The sequence below is a fragment of the Platalea leucorodia genome, assembly GCF_965183815.1.
Source record: "Platalea leucorodia genome assembly, chromosome: 1".
Taxonomy (NCBI): Eukaryota; Metazoa; Chordata; class Aves; order Pelecaniformes; family Threskiornithidae; genus Platalea; species Platalea leucorodia.
Genome location: NC_138823.1, coordinates 115957539 through 115972594, shown reverse-complemented (window position 1 = coordinate 115972594; position 15056 = coordinate 115957539). Strand labels below are relative to the sequence as shown.

The 15056-nt window shown below is 41.1% G+C and overlaps 1 protein-coding gene across 3 annotated transcripts in view; it reads left to right on the top strand.

Moving 5' to 3' along the window:
* ELMO1 (engulfment and cell motility 1) overlaps nt 1-15056 on the top strand; it is a 310449-nt gene that overhangs the window by 280826 nt on the left and 14567 nt on the right. For all 3 annotated transcript variants that reach the window (XM_082337795.1, XM_082337794.1, XM_082337796.1), the window contains 3 exons: nt 567-730; nt 6231-6343; nt 14376-14483. In XM_082337795.1, coding sequence (XP_082193921.1) covers nt 567-730; nt 6231-6343; nt 14376-14483 — 385 coding nt within the window. The remainder of the gene's footprint in view (nt 1-566; nt 731-6230; nt 6344-14375; nt 14484-15056) is intronic.

Here is a 15056-nt window from a genome sequence, read left to right as displayed (position 1 = left end):
GTCTCTCTTGTGGGCAGTTAGACGGGGCCCTGCAGCTTGCGCACTTTGCCTGGGTTGAGCTGACATAAGTCAGGATGTGCATCTGCACTCTCAGTCTGCTCCTTAGGACTTCACAGCTTTGTTCCGCTGTTACGAGTCTGGTCTTTTATGGGTGTCTGTCCCTGACATGACGAGAGCATCAGCTCAGCTCAGAATGCAGAAGAGCCGTGCTACTCCTGCTGTGGGCACACAAACCACAGACAGAGTGGGACTTAAAATCCTGTAACCAGCAATTGTAATTTAGCTGTCTAGGGAGACAGTCAAGCAATAAATGACACCCTCCTCACCACCTCCCCCCGCAAAAAATTTTCCTTGTTACAGAGCAGATGAGCTTTTGCTATAAGTTGTGATGCCCTGTCAGAAGTTGGCTTATTTTCTGGTTGTGCTATTGAGAAATTGTCTTGAGACCACATAGTACTAATCATCTTCTATACCTAGAAACCTTACTGTGACCCAGAATAAGGTGTGAAACAAAAATGCAGCAAGTGTTAACACAGGTTTTCTTTTCCTTTCCTTGTCAATCGCAGGTAATGCAGGTAGTGAAAGAACAGATAATGAGAGCGCTCACTACCAAGCCTAGCTCTCTGGATCAGTTCAAGAGCAAACTTCAGAATCTCAGTTACACAGAAATACTGAAAATACGCCAGTCTGAAAGAATGAACCAGGAAGACTTCCAGTCTCGTCCGATTCTGTAAGTACTGTCTTCTCTCCCTACTCATTTTTGCATGAAAGGATTAACAAATGTGAATGACATTTGTGAGCTCTTCTGGGGGAACCCAAGGAGGAAAGCTGTCGAGGGAGCCATGCTCAAAAGCAGTAGTGCGGCATCCGCTTGAAGTGCATTATCTTTTCTTCTGCTGGGAATCATAACTTTTTCTTTGAGTTCAGTTAAACCAGATTCAGCAAATCCCTATGGGGTCTCACATGGCTTATTTGTATGAAACAATGCTTTGACATTTCCTAGCTTTGCACGATTGTGAGCCCAGGTTTGGTGCTGGTAGTGGCTTTAAAACAAACAAACAAACAAAACAAAACAAACACCACAACTTTGTCTTCTGTCCAAGGGCCTTTAAAAATTCCAAATGTCACTTCTCTGAGTGAGACAGGGAGAAGCTCAGAAGAAGAGGAGCCAGTACACACTGGCTCCACAAAAGAGTGGTGTTGTGTATGACTGTCTTTGTTTATGGCATTATCTTTGGTGTTAATGACAAGCAGTTACTTATTTGTAAGTGATAACATTCTGGCAGCTAGCCAGTGGGATTCTCACTTCCTTGTTGTTTACTGTGAAGTATCAAATGCTAATACCATCACCATAGCTCCTTCCCATTTCTCAGAATACCCTTTGTTCTGTTATATGAAAAATGGAGGCTGTACTTGGCTCTGGACCAAGTCTGGGCTTGTGGCTGAAGTGATGGCACAGGACAGATGCAGACTCCATGGTGCACAAATGATGGGCTGAGAATAGCAGGAACTTTTTGAGATCAACAGAGAAATGGTGAGGACTCCAGAAGCATGAGCTGAAATGTCTTGAAATCCAGACCACGTTTCAAGTGGAATGGCTTGTGATTTTCCAAATCTCCTTTTCAAGGCAAAGGTATAGAGAAGGGTTTGGACCAGAGCATATCAGGATTCAGAAGGAGGATGTTTATTTTGATTTGTTTCTAAAGGATACAGATATCTAAGTACAAGCTCTGGGGACACATTCCGCTGGGGGCAGCAGGGCAACAGCGGAAACATAAGCTAAGTAGAAATTTTAATCATACCAACATGGATCAAAGGGGGAATGCTTCTTTTATGTTTTCAGTGTATTAGAAGATAGGACCTAATACCCAATTAGAACTGATGTCACTCATATTAATGCATCAATTAAAAAGCTACAAATGGTTCCAGTCAGTTTTGCATCATTACACTGCTCAGAAATCCCCTGTCAATCCCCTGCAACGTTTAGTGGTTCAAAGCCACTCAGTACTGCTAAGCTTGTCACCAAAGCTTCTTGTTTTCCCTGCATTCCCTATGAGTCAACTGTTTAAGTATGATACAGGTCAACTATTAATATTCTCTTGCACCATCGCCTAGCCTCGTGAAACTTGCCAGGGCCCTCAGCAAGGTCGTTATTTCCAGTATCCCTCTGGCTAGTTGTTGCCACAGTGCAGAGTCTCCTTCCGCATCATGGAATGGGTGAAACAGCCAACACAAATAGTTAAAAGCAACTGAAGTGTTACCAGAGACTCATTTCAGATTCAGGACAAAGGCTAAGCCTAAAGGCTATAAAGGCTAAGTAAATCGATAAGATGTTTAAGCAATCACAACTGCATTTGCAGAGATTTAACTCTATGCATTTGCATTTTGATTGCATCCATGATCACTTATTCTTGACTGTGAAAAGAAACGGTTCTTTCATTTTCCCCTTTGATTTGATTCCCTGTACTGAACTCTCTCAAATTGCATAGATGGCACAATTGATAGAAGTACAGAATCACAGCCTCATTGTAGGGAAAGGGACTGTGAGTGAAGAGAGCAATCGTGGCTGTGCTGTATATTTTAAAGCCTTGCAGATATGCTAAAAGAGATTGCGCACAATGGTGAATGCAAAGTCGGCAGACCTTGTTTAATTCTGCGTGAGAATATAGCAGTCAGACGATGCTTTTTCCTGGCTTGAACATGATAGAAGTCTTCCTTCTGCTGTTCATTATATGAAGCACTGAAGTTTTAAGTTTTCAAGCTGCTGGATGAGAGAAGCTTCACTTAAGTTGAATTTGAATGTAAGCTGGAAAGTGTTGCCTTAGTTCCTTGTAACTACAACTTTGTTTCGCAAGCGTTAGTTTTCTCTTTTATATGAGCATCGTTGTATCACATGAGATGAAGTTTTTTCAATTTCTACTTTTGATTAGGGAAAATAAAGAAGTCCTTCAGAACAGAATTAATTCAAGATTCTGGGATCATTATTGATGATCCAAACTGCCATTCCACAATGAAATGATGAAGTATCACCGGTTCATTTTGAATGGCTGTGGAAGAAGGTGTCTGGGAATCCTGTGGGCCTGTAGAGGACCAGAGGTCTCCTTGACACATTAAATGGCAACAGAGATGGGTTAATACTGGATAAAGATCTGACATCCAAGTGGAGGCTTGCTGGTTAAAGGAGAGTTAATGTCAGCTAGGGAGCCATTGCTAAGTAACATCTGTGTGCAAATCAGCAACATACAGGAAAATAGAGGGAAGGATGTGGATGCTTTTCGGCTTTTTATCTTACACATTTCTCTGCAATGTTAGAAGGAGTCACTAATGCCCACTCTGAATGTGTGAAGTGATTAGCAGAGGGCATAGCTACAAGCCAGAAAGATAAAAGGACAAAACACATGAAAGCTGTTCTGGGATTACTCTTCTGTTATGTTGTAATGATTTAAATGTCTGTAATATTCCCCATCCTGGAAGGAAAACAGCTAACAAGAAAGAGTCTTAACTATAAGCTGGAAAGGTAAAAGCTGGGGACAGATATAACTGGTCCTGAAGAAGAACTAGTGTCTTTTGAATAACTTAAGAATAATTTCTAATGATTTTCAGATTTGCCGACAATTCAGGTCTCTTCTTTTAAAATCAAGTAACTGATGTCAGTATTGCCTATAGTGCCGAGACCAGTGAGATCAGAAAATTAATGATCATATATATTGGTGATCATACATACTACTGTGTGGTTCCCTCAACCCTTCTGTCTTACCAGCCCACTAACTTTTGCATTCTTATGTGACAGGAACACAGTAGGAAACTAATAGCAATTTTTAAAGCTGCTGTCTTCTTAGACTTTCTGAGTTTGTTCTCTCTTCGCTGCTGTTGTTTGCTTGTTCTGCCCCATTTCTGTCACCTTGAAGTGGTAGAACGGAAGCCTTGACAGTGAGGAGCACTAAGTGGCAAGATCACCTTGCAAAAATGTATCTGGAGTCATGGTATCTGAAAAATAGCTGAAAACCATACAAGTCAGAGTAACCATGTGTTGGCTTGAGCTGCTGAGGACAGTAAGTGCAGGTGACCGTGGCAAGAGATGGATGGACTTATGGGGTGTCACTAAAGTCCAAAGTCACTGAAGACTTTCTCCGTGGAGTAATGAGTTGTCTCCACAACCTTTGTGTGTTCAAGTATGGGGACTGCAAAACAGAAGACAGTTCTACCTCTGAGCTTCATGGTTGTGAGAGCGAACACATGCACGTGTGTAGAGGGACTCCAGCACATCGGCAAAGAGGTGGAAGGTGTCCTTTCTTTCCTACCTCCCTTCCTCTGATGGAAAGTCTGCCTTAGACAGTGAAGTACTTCAGAGAGGATTACCTGTTTATTTTTGGATTGGTTAAGAATCCTTCTCTTCCTCTGGTTTGTAAAGGGAAGATGGGGCTTTAGAGGATGGAAGAGGGAATACTATGAGCAAACAGTCAGATGTTAATGTGCTGGGTGACCCATTCACTTTTGTTTTTTTCAGTAGTGTCTTACAAGTATGATGTTATGATATTTTTAACACCTGTTTAACAATAACTATCCAATTTTGCAATTGAACTACCTAAATATCAAACTGATGTTCATACCAGTCTTGAATGTTTGAAATCAGTGCAGCTGGAGATGTAGTCTGCAGCCTGGACTGCTGAGTAATCCACACTGTGTTTTAACATTGTTCTCTTCAGCCCCTGCTTCCAGCTCTTACCTGAGGAATGGGGGAGCTCATCAGCTCAGTAAAGGCAAGACGTTTATTCAAGCACAAAATTCTTTTAATCACAGTATTTAACCATTCAGCATATTCATATCTTAATTCCCAATGAGAAAACAACAGTGCTTGAAAATTATCCTAAAGGACTAATAATACATTTCCAAAAGGTGGCCTGTTTCTATAGTTACAATGCTTCCTTGATTTTTGACCAGCTGGATTTTCACAGCTTGTAAATATGCAGTGGGGTTATGCATCAAGAACTCCAACCATTTTGTTAGTACCTGGGGGAAATATGGCATTTTTGTTGACAGGCCTGATCTTTCTAGCAGAGGACTTCCAGTGGTTTCAGTGAGGGTCTGGCTGATCAAAGGTATAGGATCCAAATGAATGTGGAAATCAGCAGAGACTGGGCTCCCTAAGTTTTCAAGAAGAGAGACATTTTTATTGTCTCTATGGGATACCACAGCTTTGCTTCCTTTTGATGACGATTGCTGGAACATACTGCCAGACAGAATGATTTTTGGTATTACCTGATTTCCACAGCAATGGAAAATTATGGTTCTGACACACTTCATATTTTATAAATCCTCTACACATTCAGTTATTTTTTAATCTTACTAGGCTTGCTGTTGAGTTGATGTTTAAACCTGTCTTTTATGTATTCTTAATGAATCTTAATGAATTCAGACATCTGTGAATCCATGCAATGGTATATGAAATAAAACTTTAAATATTATGTGCATACGCTTTCTGCCTAGTTCTTGACATGCTGAACTCTTATCAAAGTAGGATGTAGAAAATGTAATTTCTGAAGGACATAATATTATTTCTAAATGCACTGTGCGTTTCTGCACTCCTGGGCAAAGGTAGAGGTTGATCCTTGAGCAATCTCTAGTCATGGGTTAGTCTTCCACAAAATTCTGATAATAATTAATTAAATTCTGATAATAATGAACCAATTGAATGACACGGAATTAAGAACAAGCATATAGCGCTGGTTATTATTTTAGCTCATTGGCACTGCTCGCTGTTTTTTATTGTTGTTTCAAAACGTGTTTTAGCCTGCTTGTGTTATCCTAAATAATAGTGCTAGTAAAGTATACCAGCAGAAGATTGTGCAACAAAAGGTGACAGACCCTCAAATAAGCTTCACAGTGCTCTTAGGATGAAAGAGCATTATTTGCCGCAGAAAAACCTTGTTGATGCATTATAGCAAGCGTTATTTTTAGATGAGTAACGTAAGAAACAAATAAGTGACTTGCTTGAGTCATACACTGATATCGTAGCAGGGAGATGTCTACAACAGAGATAACCTGACTCCCATTCTTTGTTATACAAAAATGTTGTTTTTTCTGGAGCGGACTAGATTCTGACCTGGGCCTGCCTGTGATTGTTGTCCCCTTCAAACTCCTTGCAGAAACATCTTGTGAGACTGTGTCTCAGAGGAAGGAGGATGGTCTTTGATTGAATATGACAAGTGCCTACTTTCTTTCTTCCCAAGGGAACTAAAGGAGAAGATTCAGCCCGAGATCTTAGAACTGATCAAGCAGCAACGTCTCAATCGGCTTGTGGAGGGCACCTGCTTTAGGAAACTCAACAGTCGGCGTCGGCAAGGTACAGCTCAGACTGCCTAGTCGGGCTTTTTATTGTCACTTTTGTCTAAAAGTGGAGAGGATGAATACTACTTTTACTGGCAAGATCCTTGGTTGTAGTGCTGTCTTGACTGCTTTTACCAGGGGACATCTGAAAGCATCTCCTAGTTACAGTTGTTGTAGGATTTCCTGTGTTTCCCTGGAACTGATTTTGGCTTCGTCACACAGATCATCTGGAACAAGTCCAGCATTTGACAAAAATCTCAAGCAGCAGTCTTGCACTCTGAACTGAGTATTTTGATTTCTGCCTCGATATCCAGGCTTCTTGTTCATCTCAAAACAAAATCTCTGCCTCTGAAGGAATACCACATGAAACTTGGTGTAGCCAGAGTTTGAATGTCTCAGGCTTGGACCACCTTTATATATGCAATGAGCTCATTCTGTACCCCTTCCTCTAGTACTGCCTGTCCTTGGTTTTTGTCTTGTATTACCATATACATTAAATATGGTGTTTAAATATGCTTTTAAAAAGCACTTAGATCAGTAATTTGTGTACCTTCAGATGAATACTTGATTGACATGAGAAGATTATTTTCCCAATCCTATGAGTCATTGCTCAGTGCTAGATTTACAGCTCATTTTATACAGTCAAACTCTCTATGGTTCTTTTCCCCTCAGAGAGGCATACTTCTTTCTCCGGACAAAATAACGGGGACATAGTGTAAATTCAGCAGATTAATTAGAAGTTGTATCCAAAAATTTCACTTTAAAACCCTCATTTTGTGAGGATTCAGATTGCCATTTGTTTTCCACTGTAAATACAATACAAGTTCGAAAGTTACAAAAGCTAAGAGTAAGTACTGACAAAGATCAATATTTGAGACATTCAGATCAATTGGGGAAAACTGCTTTCTTCACAGAGAGAAGTATCCCTGCAATGCCTCCTTCCTTAGAAACGAGGCAATTTTCCTTAAGGTAGGGAGATTATTTTGGAAAATTTCAAAGCCTTTATGAAAGGGTTGAGTTGCAGAAAAATGTGATGCAGCTTTATATCCTCTCTGTCAAGCCTACAAACACCTATGAAGCACACTGCACAGAGTTTATGGAAAGAGCATTAATATTGCACTGTGACTTTCTATACGGATTTCATAGGGAGGCATGATATGTGTTTTCCCTTCAGCAGCATATTCACATTTCACAGAGTGAAAGTCCCTAAAGTAACGCATAGTTTGGTTTGGCTATCAGTAGTGAGGGTTGTTTATTTTATTCCTCTCAGAGCCTTAATCCCAATGACTGAAATTCTAGGGACGGAGTAGGGTTTGTGGCAAATGTTCTTCTTTTGGCAGATCTCCAAGAGGAAGATAGACTGTTTATTTTATCTTAAACTGTTATTAGTTCATGATTTATAGGATCAAAAGCCTTAGCGGGTATAAACTGGTTCAACTTATGTGAGTGGAGTTGAAGTTAAAAAATAAAATTTTAAAAAAAAAAATCAACGTAATCTTCTGGTCCGCAGTTGAGAAGGTTGCTCTGTATCGTGCCTTGGAGTGAATTGTATAGGCCACCAGATTAATTGCTTTGATGTCATATTTATATAGGGCCAAAAAAGTTCACGATTCTTTGGAAGCAAATAAAACACGCAACCTTGCCTCAAAGAATTTAATCTTCTCTGAAATTGGGTTTTGTCAGACACAAGCCCATTTAGAAGGGCATGCTTTTGCATGCCTTTAAGACTTGTGTGTGCTTTATGTGAGACTCCCTGTATTCCCTGAAACAGAAGTGTAAATTATCCCCCTGGGAGGGAGAGAGGGAGAAGACACGACCATTACAGAAGATGATGATGCATGAGGCCACCAGGACTAAAGCCAGTAAGATCTAACACTGTGCGATCTAATGAAGAAGCAAAGTATGGTTTGTAAACACAAGCATGTTTGGCGTATAAGCCATTCAATTGGGCTCCTTTTTTAGCTATGTACAGTGCCTGGCACAGTCCAAATAACAAACAGTGGCAGCTGGAACAAAGCAGAAGTAGCTCTCTTGAAATCAGCCTTTATCCTTCAGGGTCTGCTGTACCCCAAGCAGAGCAAGCTGTAAGACCACGGCTGTCATGATGTCAAGAACTAGGAGATGAAGGAGAGTGAATGGAGGACCAGAGGTTTAGCTAGTGATAGTAAACATCGGGACAGTCAAGCTTTCAGACAATTCCTCTGAACATCCTGATAAAAATAGTACAAGTCCCAGATTCCTGAGTATGTCTTCTGTTAGCCTTACCCCACCTCCCCATCTCCTCTCCCCCAACCCACCTCCACGTACATGTGCCCTGTGCTACCTGGGGGTTCAGGAGCCCCGTCACCTGCCCGCTGCTCCAACTGAATTCACTTGCCATGAAGCATTACCAAGGCCCTCAAAGGGCCGTGGTCCATCCCGGTTGACGTGGAGCTGAAATAGAAATGGGGAGTGCTGTGAGGCATCACGATTTGCCTGTTATGTGGCAACCTACTTGTAAGAGTAGTAAGATCAGGTAGGTGCTTTACTTTAGTATGTATACTGCTTCCTTTACCTTTCCTGTGATTCTTTTTTTCCCTTGAGACAATCCTGGAACAAATGTCACAAATCTACAGATTGTACAAGAAGAACCTGAACATGCCCTACACAGGAGAAGCTGAAAGCATTAAATTGCCCATTTAAAAAATAATTAACAGGCATTATCCCATGATAAAGGCTCCAGAGCAAACTTCTGTTAAGACTGTTGTTTGAACATGTGGTAGGACACACATGGTTAGTCAGAGTAAGTTGAAAAAATTGACTTACAAGAAAATTAGCAGGGAGTTTACAGCCTCTTATGGCCTTTTGAGAAGAGGTGAAACACTTTCATATACACTTGGCATTGAAAAGCCTCCAATCCAACAGGTGATTCATTGGGGGGTGCTGAAGATTAAGCTGTGAGGTATCTGTAGTCAGATCTCTGCCTTTTGTGTTTCGGCACAGGACTGTCATATCAGCAGGATCTCTCTGTAGCCGAAATTCAGAAATATCATTGTTGTCCCAGCAGGATCCTTAGGACTTTCAAAGAATATATGACCTTTCCCTTGCAAGGTTTCGTAGGAGAACTGCGGCACTAACTCCTGTTTTTATTAAGCATTCTTAATCAGCTGGAAATGAAACAGCAAAATCTAGCCTGCCCTTCTGGTCACTGTTCAACAGTAGATCACGAAGCTTTGCAAATCCCCTCTTTGTTCCTTGACCATGGACATCAGCTGACAGATAGACCTCTTCAGCTTTCCCCTTCCTCAGTTAATTCCTAAAAGAAAGGGGAGAAGACTAAAGCAAAAGCCTGCAAAGCACTTTACAACCTCAAAAGTTATTATTTCCAGTAGAGCTAAGTAGCAGATAAAGGCATTTTATTGAGGATAATAGATACTTCTGATGCTGTCATCCAGTACATTTGTAGTTTATGTTGCTGGGTGCACTCTTGGAAATAAATTCCCCTTTTAGCTTCATAAAGATTATAGAGAAATTGCGTGTTATTGAAATGATTTTGCAGCCAAAGATGAGGTTTCTTGAAAGTAATTTTTGGAAGGGAAGGAAGGCCTGGCGATACACACCATTAAATTAAAAACACGAGGCACCATGGAAGTAATCTGGAAAGAGAAAGCTTAAATTAAAACAAAAAATCAAGTGAAGACAGGTTTTCCATCTCTTGCTAGGATAAGTAACTCACGCTTCTGAACAAGAACGCACACTTTGTCTTTTTTCTGCCAAGCCCCTTTGCCTACTGCTACTCCATCCCACCCTCCACAGTCCCATAAAAAAATAGTATTCTGTGAGTGAGTGACTGGCTGAGAGGAACCGGTTAACCAAATATGCCTCCAGCATTGCCACAGGTCAGTTATTCGCCAGTCATTTGCAGGGCTTGCTGGCTTTCATCTAAGCAGTTAAGACCCATTAGAGTGAAAATGCATCACTACAGTTATATTAAAGAAAGACAACACAATGAAAGAAAAAGGGTGAGTCCATGTACATATATGTAAAATCTACACAAATATGTGTGTTTTCACTGATATATTTAAAAGTGTGTTCCTGTTGCTAAATCCATGAGGAAGATCTTCTTTGAACAAGTCTTCTCTAGTAATCTGGAACATATCTTGGGATAAAATGTATACTCTCAGACTTTTGGCCGTGCATATCTGAGCTATTTTCTCCCCAGATTCTAACTGTAGAGCACTTCTGTACTAACCACAGCACTTCCTTACCTGGGATAGCGTTGTTAAGGGCATATGAGTCATTGGCCATTAACGCACTTGGAAACACACTATGAGAATGGCCAAGTGCTCTGTAGCCCATCAGCAAAATGTTCTGTGCCCTACTATTTGGTCACAGTTTTGAATATTACTCTTCTAGCCAAATTGTAGCTGGTTTTGTTATTTGGGATTTTTTTTAACCTCATCTATAATCTTTAACAATGTGCTGAGATATATTTAACCCACTGGCTGCTCTAGCAATTATCTGAAAATCAGAACAATTTGTTTCAAACCTTTTCAGGTTAAAAACTGGAATGATTAATTCTGTTTCCCAAAGAAGGATCTCTAGCACCTTAATTTGATTGCATCAGTGGTCAGTGAGCTAAAAGACGTAAGGACTCACCGGAAAGCATAAATGATGTAGTGTCCAAAAATTGCGATGAAATCACAAGCCCGCATCATCTCTAAAGACTCTGTGGTTAGCGACTGCCCTCCCTACAGCTGCTTGCTCTGAGGAGGCGTTTTACAGAGGCAGGTGTAATAACACCGGATACAAAATAAGAGTTGTAGCTCATAGAAAGGACTTAGGCTTTGGGGCAAATTCATAAGACTGCACCTAAAACCAAAACAAACTCCACTCCTTCCTTGAACAGACAGTTGCCCCACTCCAACTATGCGCATACACACGGATCTGCCAGCTGTGGAGTACAGGGTCTATGGAGAAATGCTGGTCCCCTCCTTGAAGCCTCTTGTTGCACTTCAACTCTGCCGACTTGGGTTTAAGAGCTCTGGGGAGTTTGGACAGTATTTTTCTTTGTTTTATAAACATCACTTTCTAATCATGGTAGAAAAGAGCTTTTTCTTTTGCCTTTTTTGTTTGTTTATCAGTTTAGAGCTGAAAGTAAATGCTGGCCACTTCCCCTCTGTGATTAAGGTTTCTTCACCCTTTTTGTCAGTGGAAGCAATTTCGTATAATTTTTGACTGCAGCATTATTTTATATACTACTTTTCCAATAAAATTGTGTTCAGCACCTGCACTACAGTAAAATAGCATGCATCCCGTTTAAAACTGTTCCCCTTCGAGGCACTGAGATCTCAAATAAGTGGGATATTGTCTGATAAACTGTTTGTAACATCATGTACAGCTGAAAAAAACCACCCCAGCTGGTAAGGCTGAGGTGGTTGTAGAAGCAAGGGTTATTTCCCATCACTGACCTGCTGATCGCCCTCCTCAGCCCGGCCGGCGCGGTCGTTCAGTGGCTGTAGCCGAGGGAATCTCGTTAGTTCCATTTGTAGGTTTCATTTAAGGGTTTTCCTCTTGACAGCAAAGCTGTGGTGCAGTGGCCGTATTCGTGAGCCCACAGGAGAATCGCGTTGGACATGCTTCAAGCTACAGTCTATGGCTATTAGTTCTTTAATTAACCTTGGGTTATGGGGAGTTGCTTGTAAAAGCTCCACAAGCCTTCAGAGCTAGGGTTTCTTCCTATAAAACCCACCCCTTCCCAAAAACGAAGTAAAGACATTTTCACTGAGGGGTTTTTCCCTCTTTTATTATTGGAGCAGGGGATTGAAACAGGAACAAGGTTACCAAAATACTATAACCATAAAGAGGTTAAAGAGACCTTTTTCAAAACCTCACTAACACCACCCAGCCCCATTTGTGCTAAACTGAAAGGAATTCTTCTTCTTTTTTTTTTTCTCAGTTACATCATCTTCTTGGCCAGGTTATTGAGAAAGTAGTGAAACCATGTTGGCTTTTATTAGGAAAAAATGATTGTTGTAATCTTGGAGACAGAAAGGTATATTCCTTTGTACAGTCTCATAAGCAATGGGGCTGCAGTTAAAGCTAGACATGAGAGCCTCCTGCTACAGTTAGTAGGGGCATTTCTTTAGGTAAGCAAATGGTCTACAGTCAGATTCAACGGGGTGTATTTTTTAAGTATCAGATTTGAAATGGTCCTGGTAGAGTTTCCTGTAAAAGGTACAAATCTAGAAAAGTTTCACATGCATCCTTCTGAGACACACGGACTGCCCAACGAGTTGATTGTGTTTGTGCTCTTCAGATGAGAGTCTACTGAATGAGGGCTCCTGCTTGCTCTAGTTTCAAATCCCTACAAAAGCTTTGCAAGTGGGGTTTTCCTCTTGACCCCGTACTGTGCAACATCCTGTGTACTGCTTACAGTCCAGGGATGCTTGCATTTCAGGAGCTATTTTTGTGTGCATCAGAAAATCATAATCTCAGGCTCTCTACTGTAAATCTTTCAGTGTTTTACATGCCTGTGAGTTGGTAACCAGAATCTCTTGTCTTGTCGTTTTGAGCCTTTGCCAGTGGTTTTGTAAGGTCTTTTGAAACCTTTCTGTAGAAAGGGCTACACAGTCAGTAAGTGGTTTGAAGTGTGTGGGTTTTTTCCCCCAAACATTTTTACCTACCACGACAAAGAAATTTAAATGGGCATGTGGAAGCCCACTTACACCGTTCAAAGCTGAATTGCCTTTCTCTGTGTTTTATTGCATTGCATTTTAAATGGCTGGCCAAGGGACTGGAGAGTGTCCTTTAGAAAGAAGTTGGGTCCATGAAACCAATATTTTACTAAAAGAGCCAAGCAGTCCTTCCTTTGCTAACACCCCGAGCGAGCTCACATATGCTGACTCTGGTGGTTGTACAGCTCCTCTGACATTTTAGCCGAACTGTGGCTCCATTCGCTCCCGGCGATTGCAGCACCGTGGGGCTGTGTCAATGCTAACATTTCCCCTAAATTGTCCCTTAGGCTGCTGCTTGGCACAGCATCAGCGCTGCCAGCAATGAGAGAAGTAGAGAGGCAGAGAAGCCCTCTGCCCTCTCCACTGGCATTTTAACATCTACCCTTGCTCTGAGCATTTGGAGATTTATAGCTTGGATGTAACAAGATTGTATTTTTGACAGCTTAACATTATGTGATCTATTTATTAAATAGAAAGTGCTCTGACAAGGAAGAGTAACCTCATTCTTGCCATTTCAGAAAGGGAATTGGCAAGCACCACCCTTGCACCCCTGCAGCCTGGTGGCCTGGCTCTGCAAAGCTGATGTTCTTTACGGGAGCAGATTTTAACAAATATTGCTAAGGTGGAATTATACCCTGCAAAGCAGGAGGTGGCAGGAGATGTAACTATACATCTCCTAGGAAGGGCTAAAATGCAAACTGGAGTGGGACTGCACGGTCGCATGTGTATTTGTGACCATGCAAAGCACTGAGTTATCTGCAGGACAAGGGAGTTAACGTCTGCTTTTTAAATCTTTGCATGTTTGTTATGTCCAGTCCCTCCATAAATATGGGGGTGTTCTCCCATGTCTATAAAAAGACATGAGTCATAATTTTCATAAAGTATGGGATATTTCAAATGTATCAGTTTTTGGGTGTCCCACACAAGACAGCTGGCAGGGCTTAATTTTCACATAGTGGGTGCTAAAAATGAAGCTTTTATGGGTACATTAAAGTTAGCCACTCAAAGCAGTGGTTACTTAGCTAGTCTTCTGGCCATAAGGGTATGTAATATCATGTAAAACTAAGTCACTTGTTTCTCGCTAGTATTTATTTTTCAAGCCAGTGACTGAATCAATACAAAAATGGTATATTAGTGCCAGCTTCACTTAATCAAGTAAAATTACTGAGCAAAGTCCCTGTCCTACTTTCCATATACCCCACACATTCCTTCTTCTGAAAGAAAAAAAGACAGTCCTTCCCTGCAGTGCCTCGTTTGAGTAAGCTTTCTCCTACACTGTTAATGCTCATGAAGATATGTGAGTGACCTTGTTTAATCCATTTATTTTAACAGACAAATTTTGGTATTGTCGACTTTCACCTAATCACAAGGTCTTGCACTACGGAGACTTGGAAGAAAGTCCCCAGGGAGAAGTCCCCCATGATTCCTTGCAAGATAAATGTAAGTCATGCACAAGGATTGTGCTACTTTTGCTTCTTTTATGCTAATTCCTCTTTATAACGTGTAGTAGGTTTCTCTTAACACAGGACATGAGCAACAGCTGTTTTTACGGAGATAAGAGAGCAGAGGACATTGCCTCCTGCATTCAAACACTGCTCTCCTGGTTTTGGGAAGTGTATATGAGGACTGAGCTCAGCTTTCCAATGAGTTTATAATCTCATTCAGCTTGAAAATGTCACACCTTTCATGGGGAGGAACACAGTTTATTTTCATTGCTCGTCTAACTGCAGATGTCAAATAAAAATACTTGGGCGTCTTTCCTGTCCACAGAGACAGATGTTTCTTCTGTGGCAAACAGTCTAGTGACCGAAGGAGAAATCCGTGGCAGGCAGAGATCTTTTTTATTATTGTGGAGAATGGTCATAAAGATGACACATTGCTGTGAACAGTATTGAGAGGACCTTGTAGTTACTGTGTGCCCAACTGGGACAGGACATGCCTTTGTGACAGCTCCTATGAGGGCATTTATCAGGATATTTTTTTATGGACAAAAGTAATTCTGGAGCCCTTCAG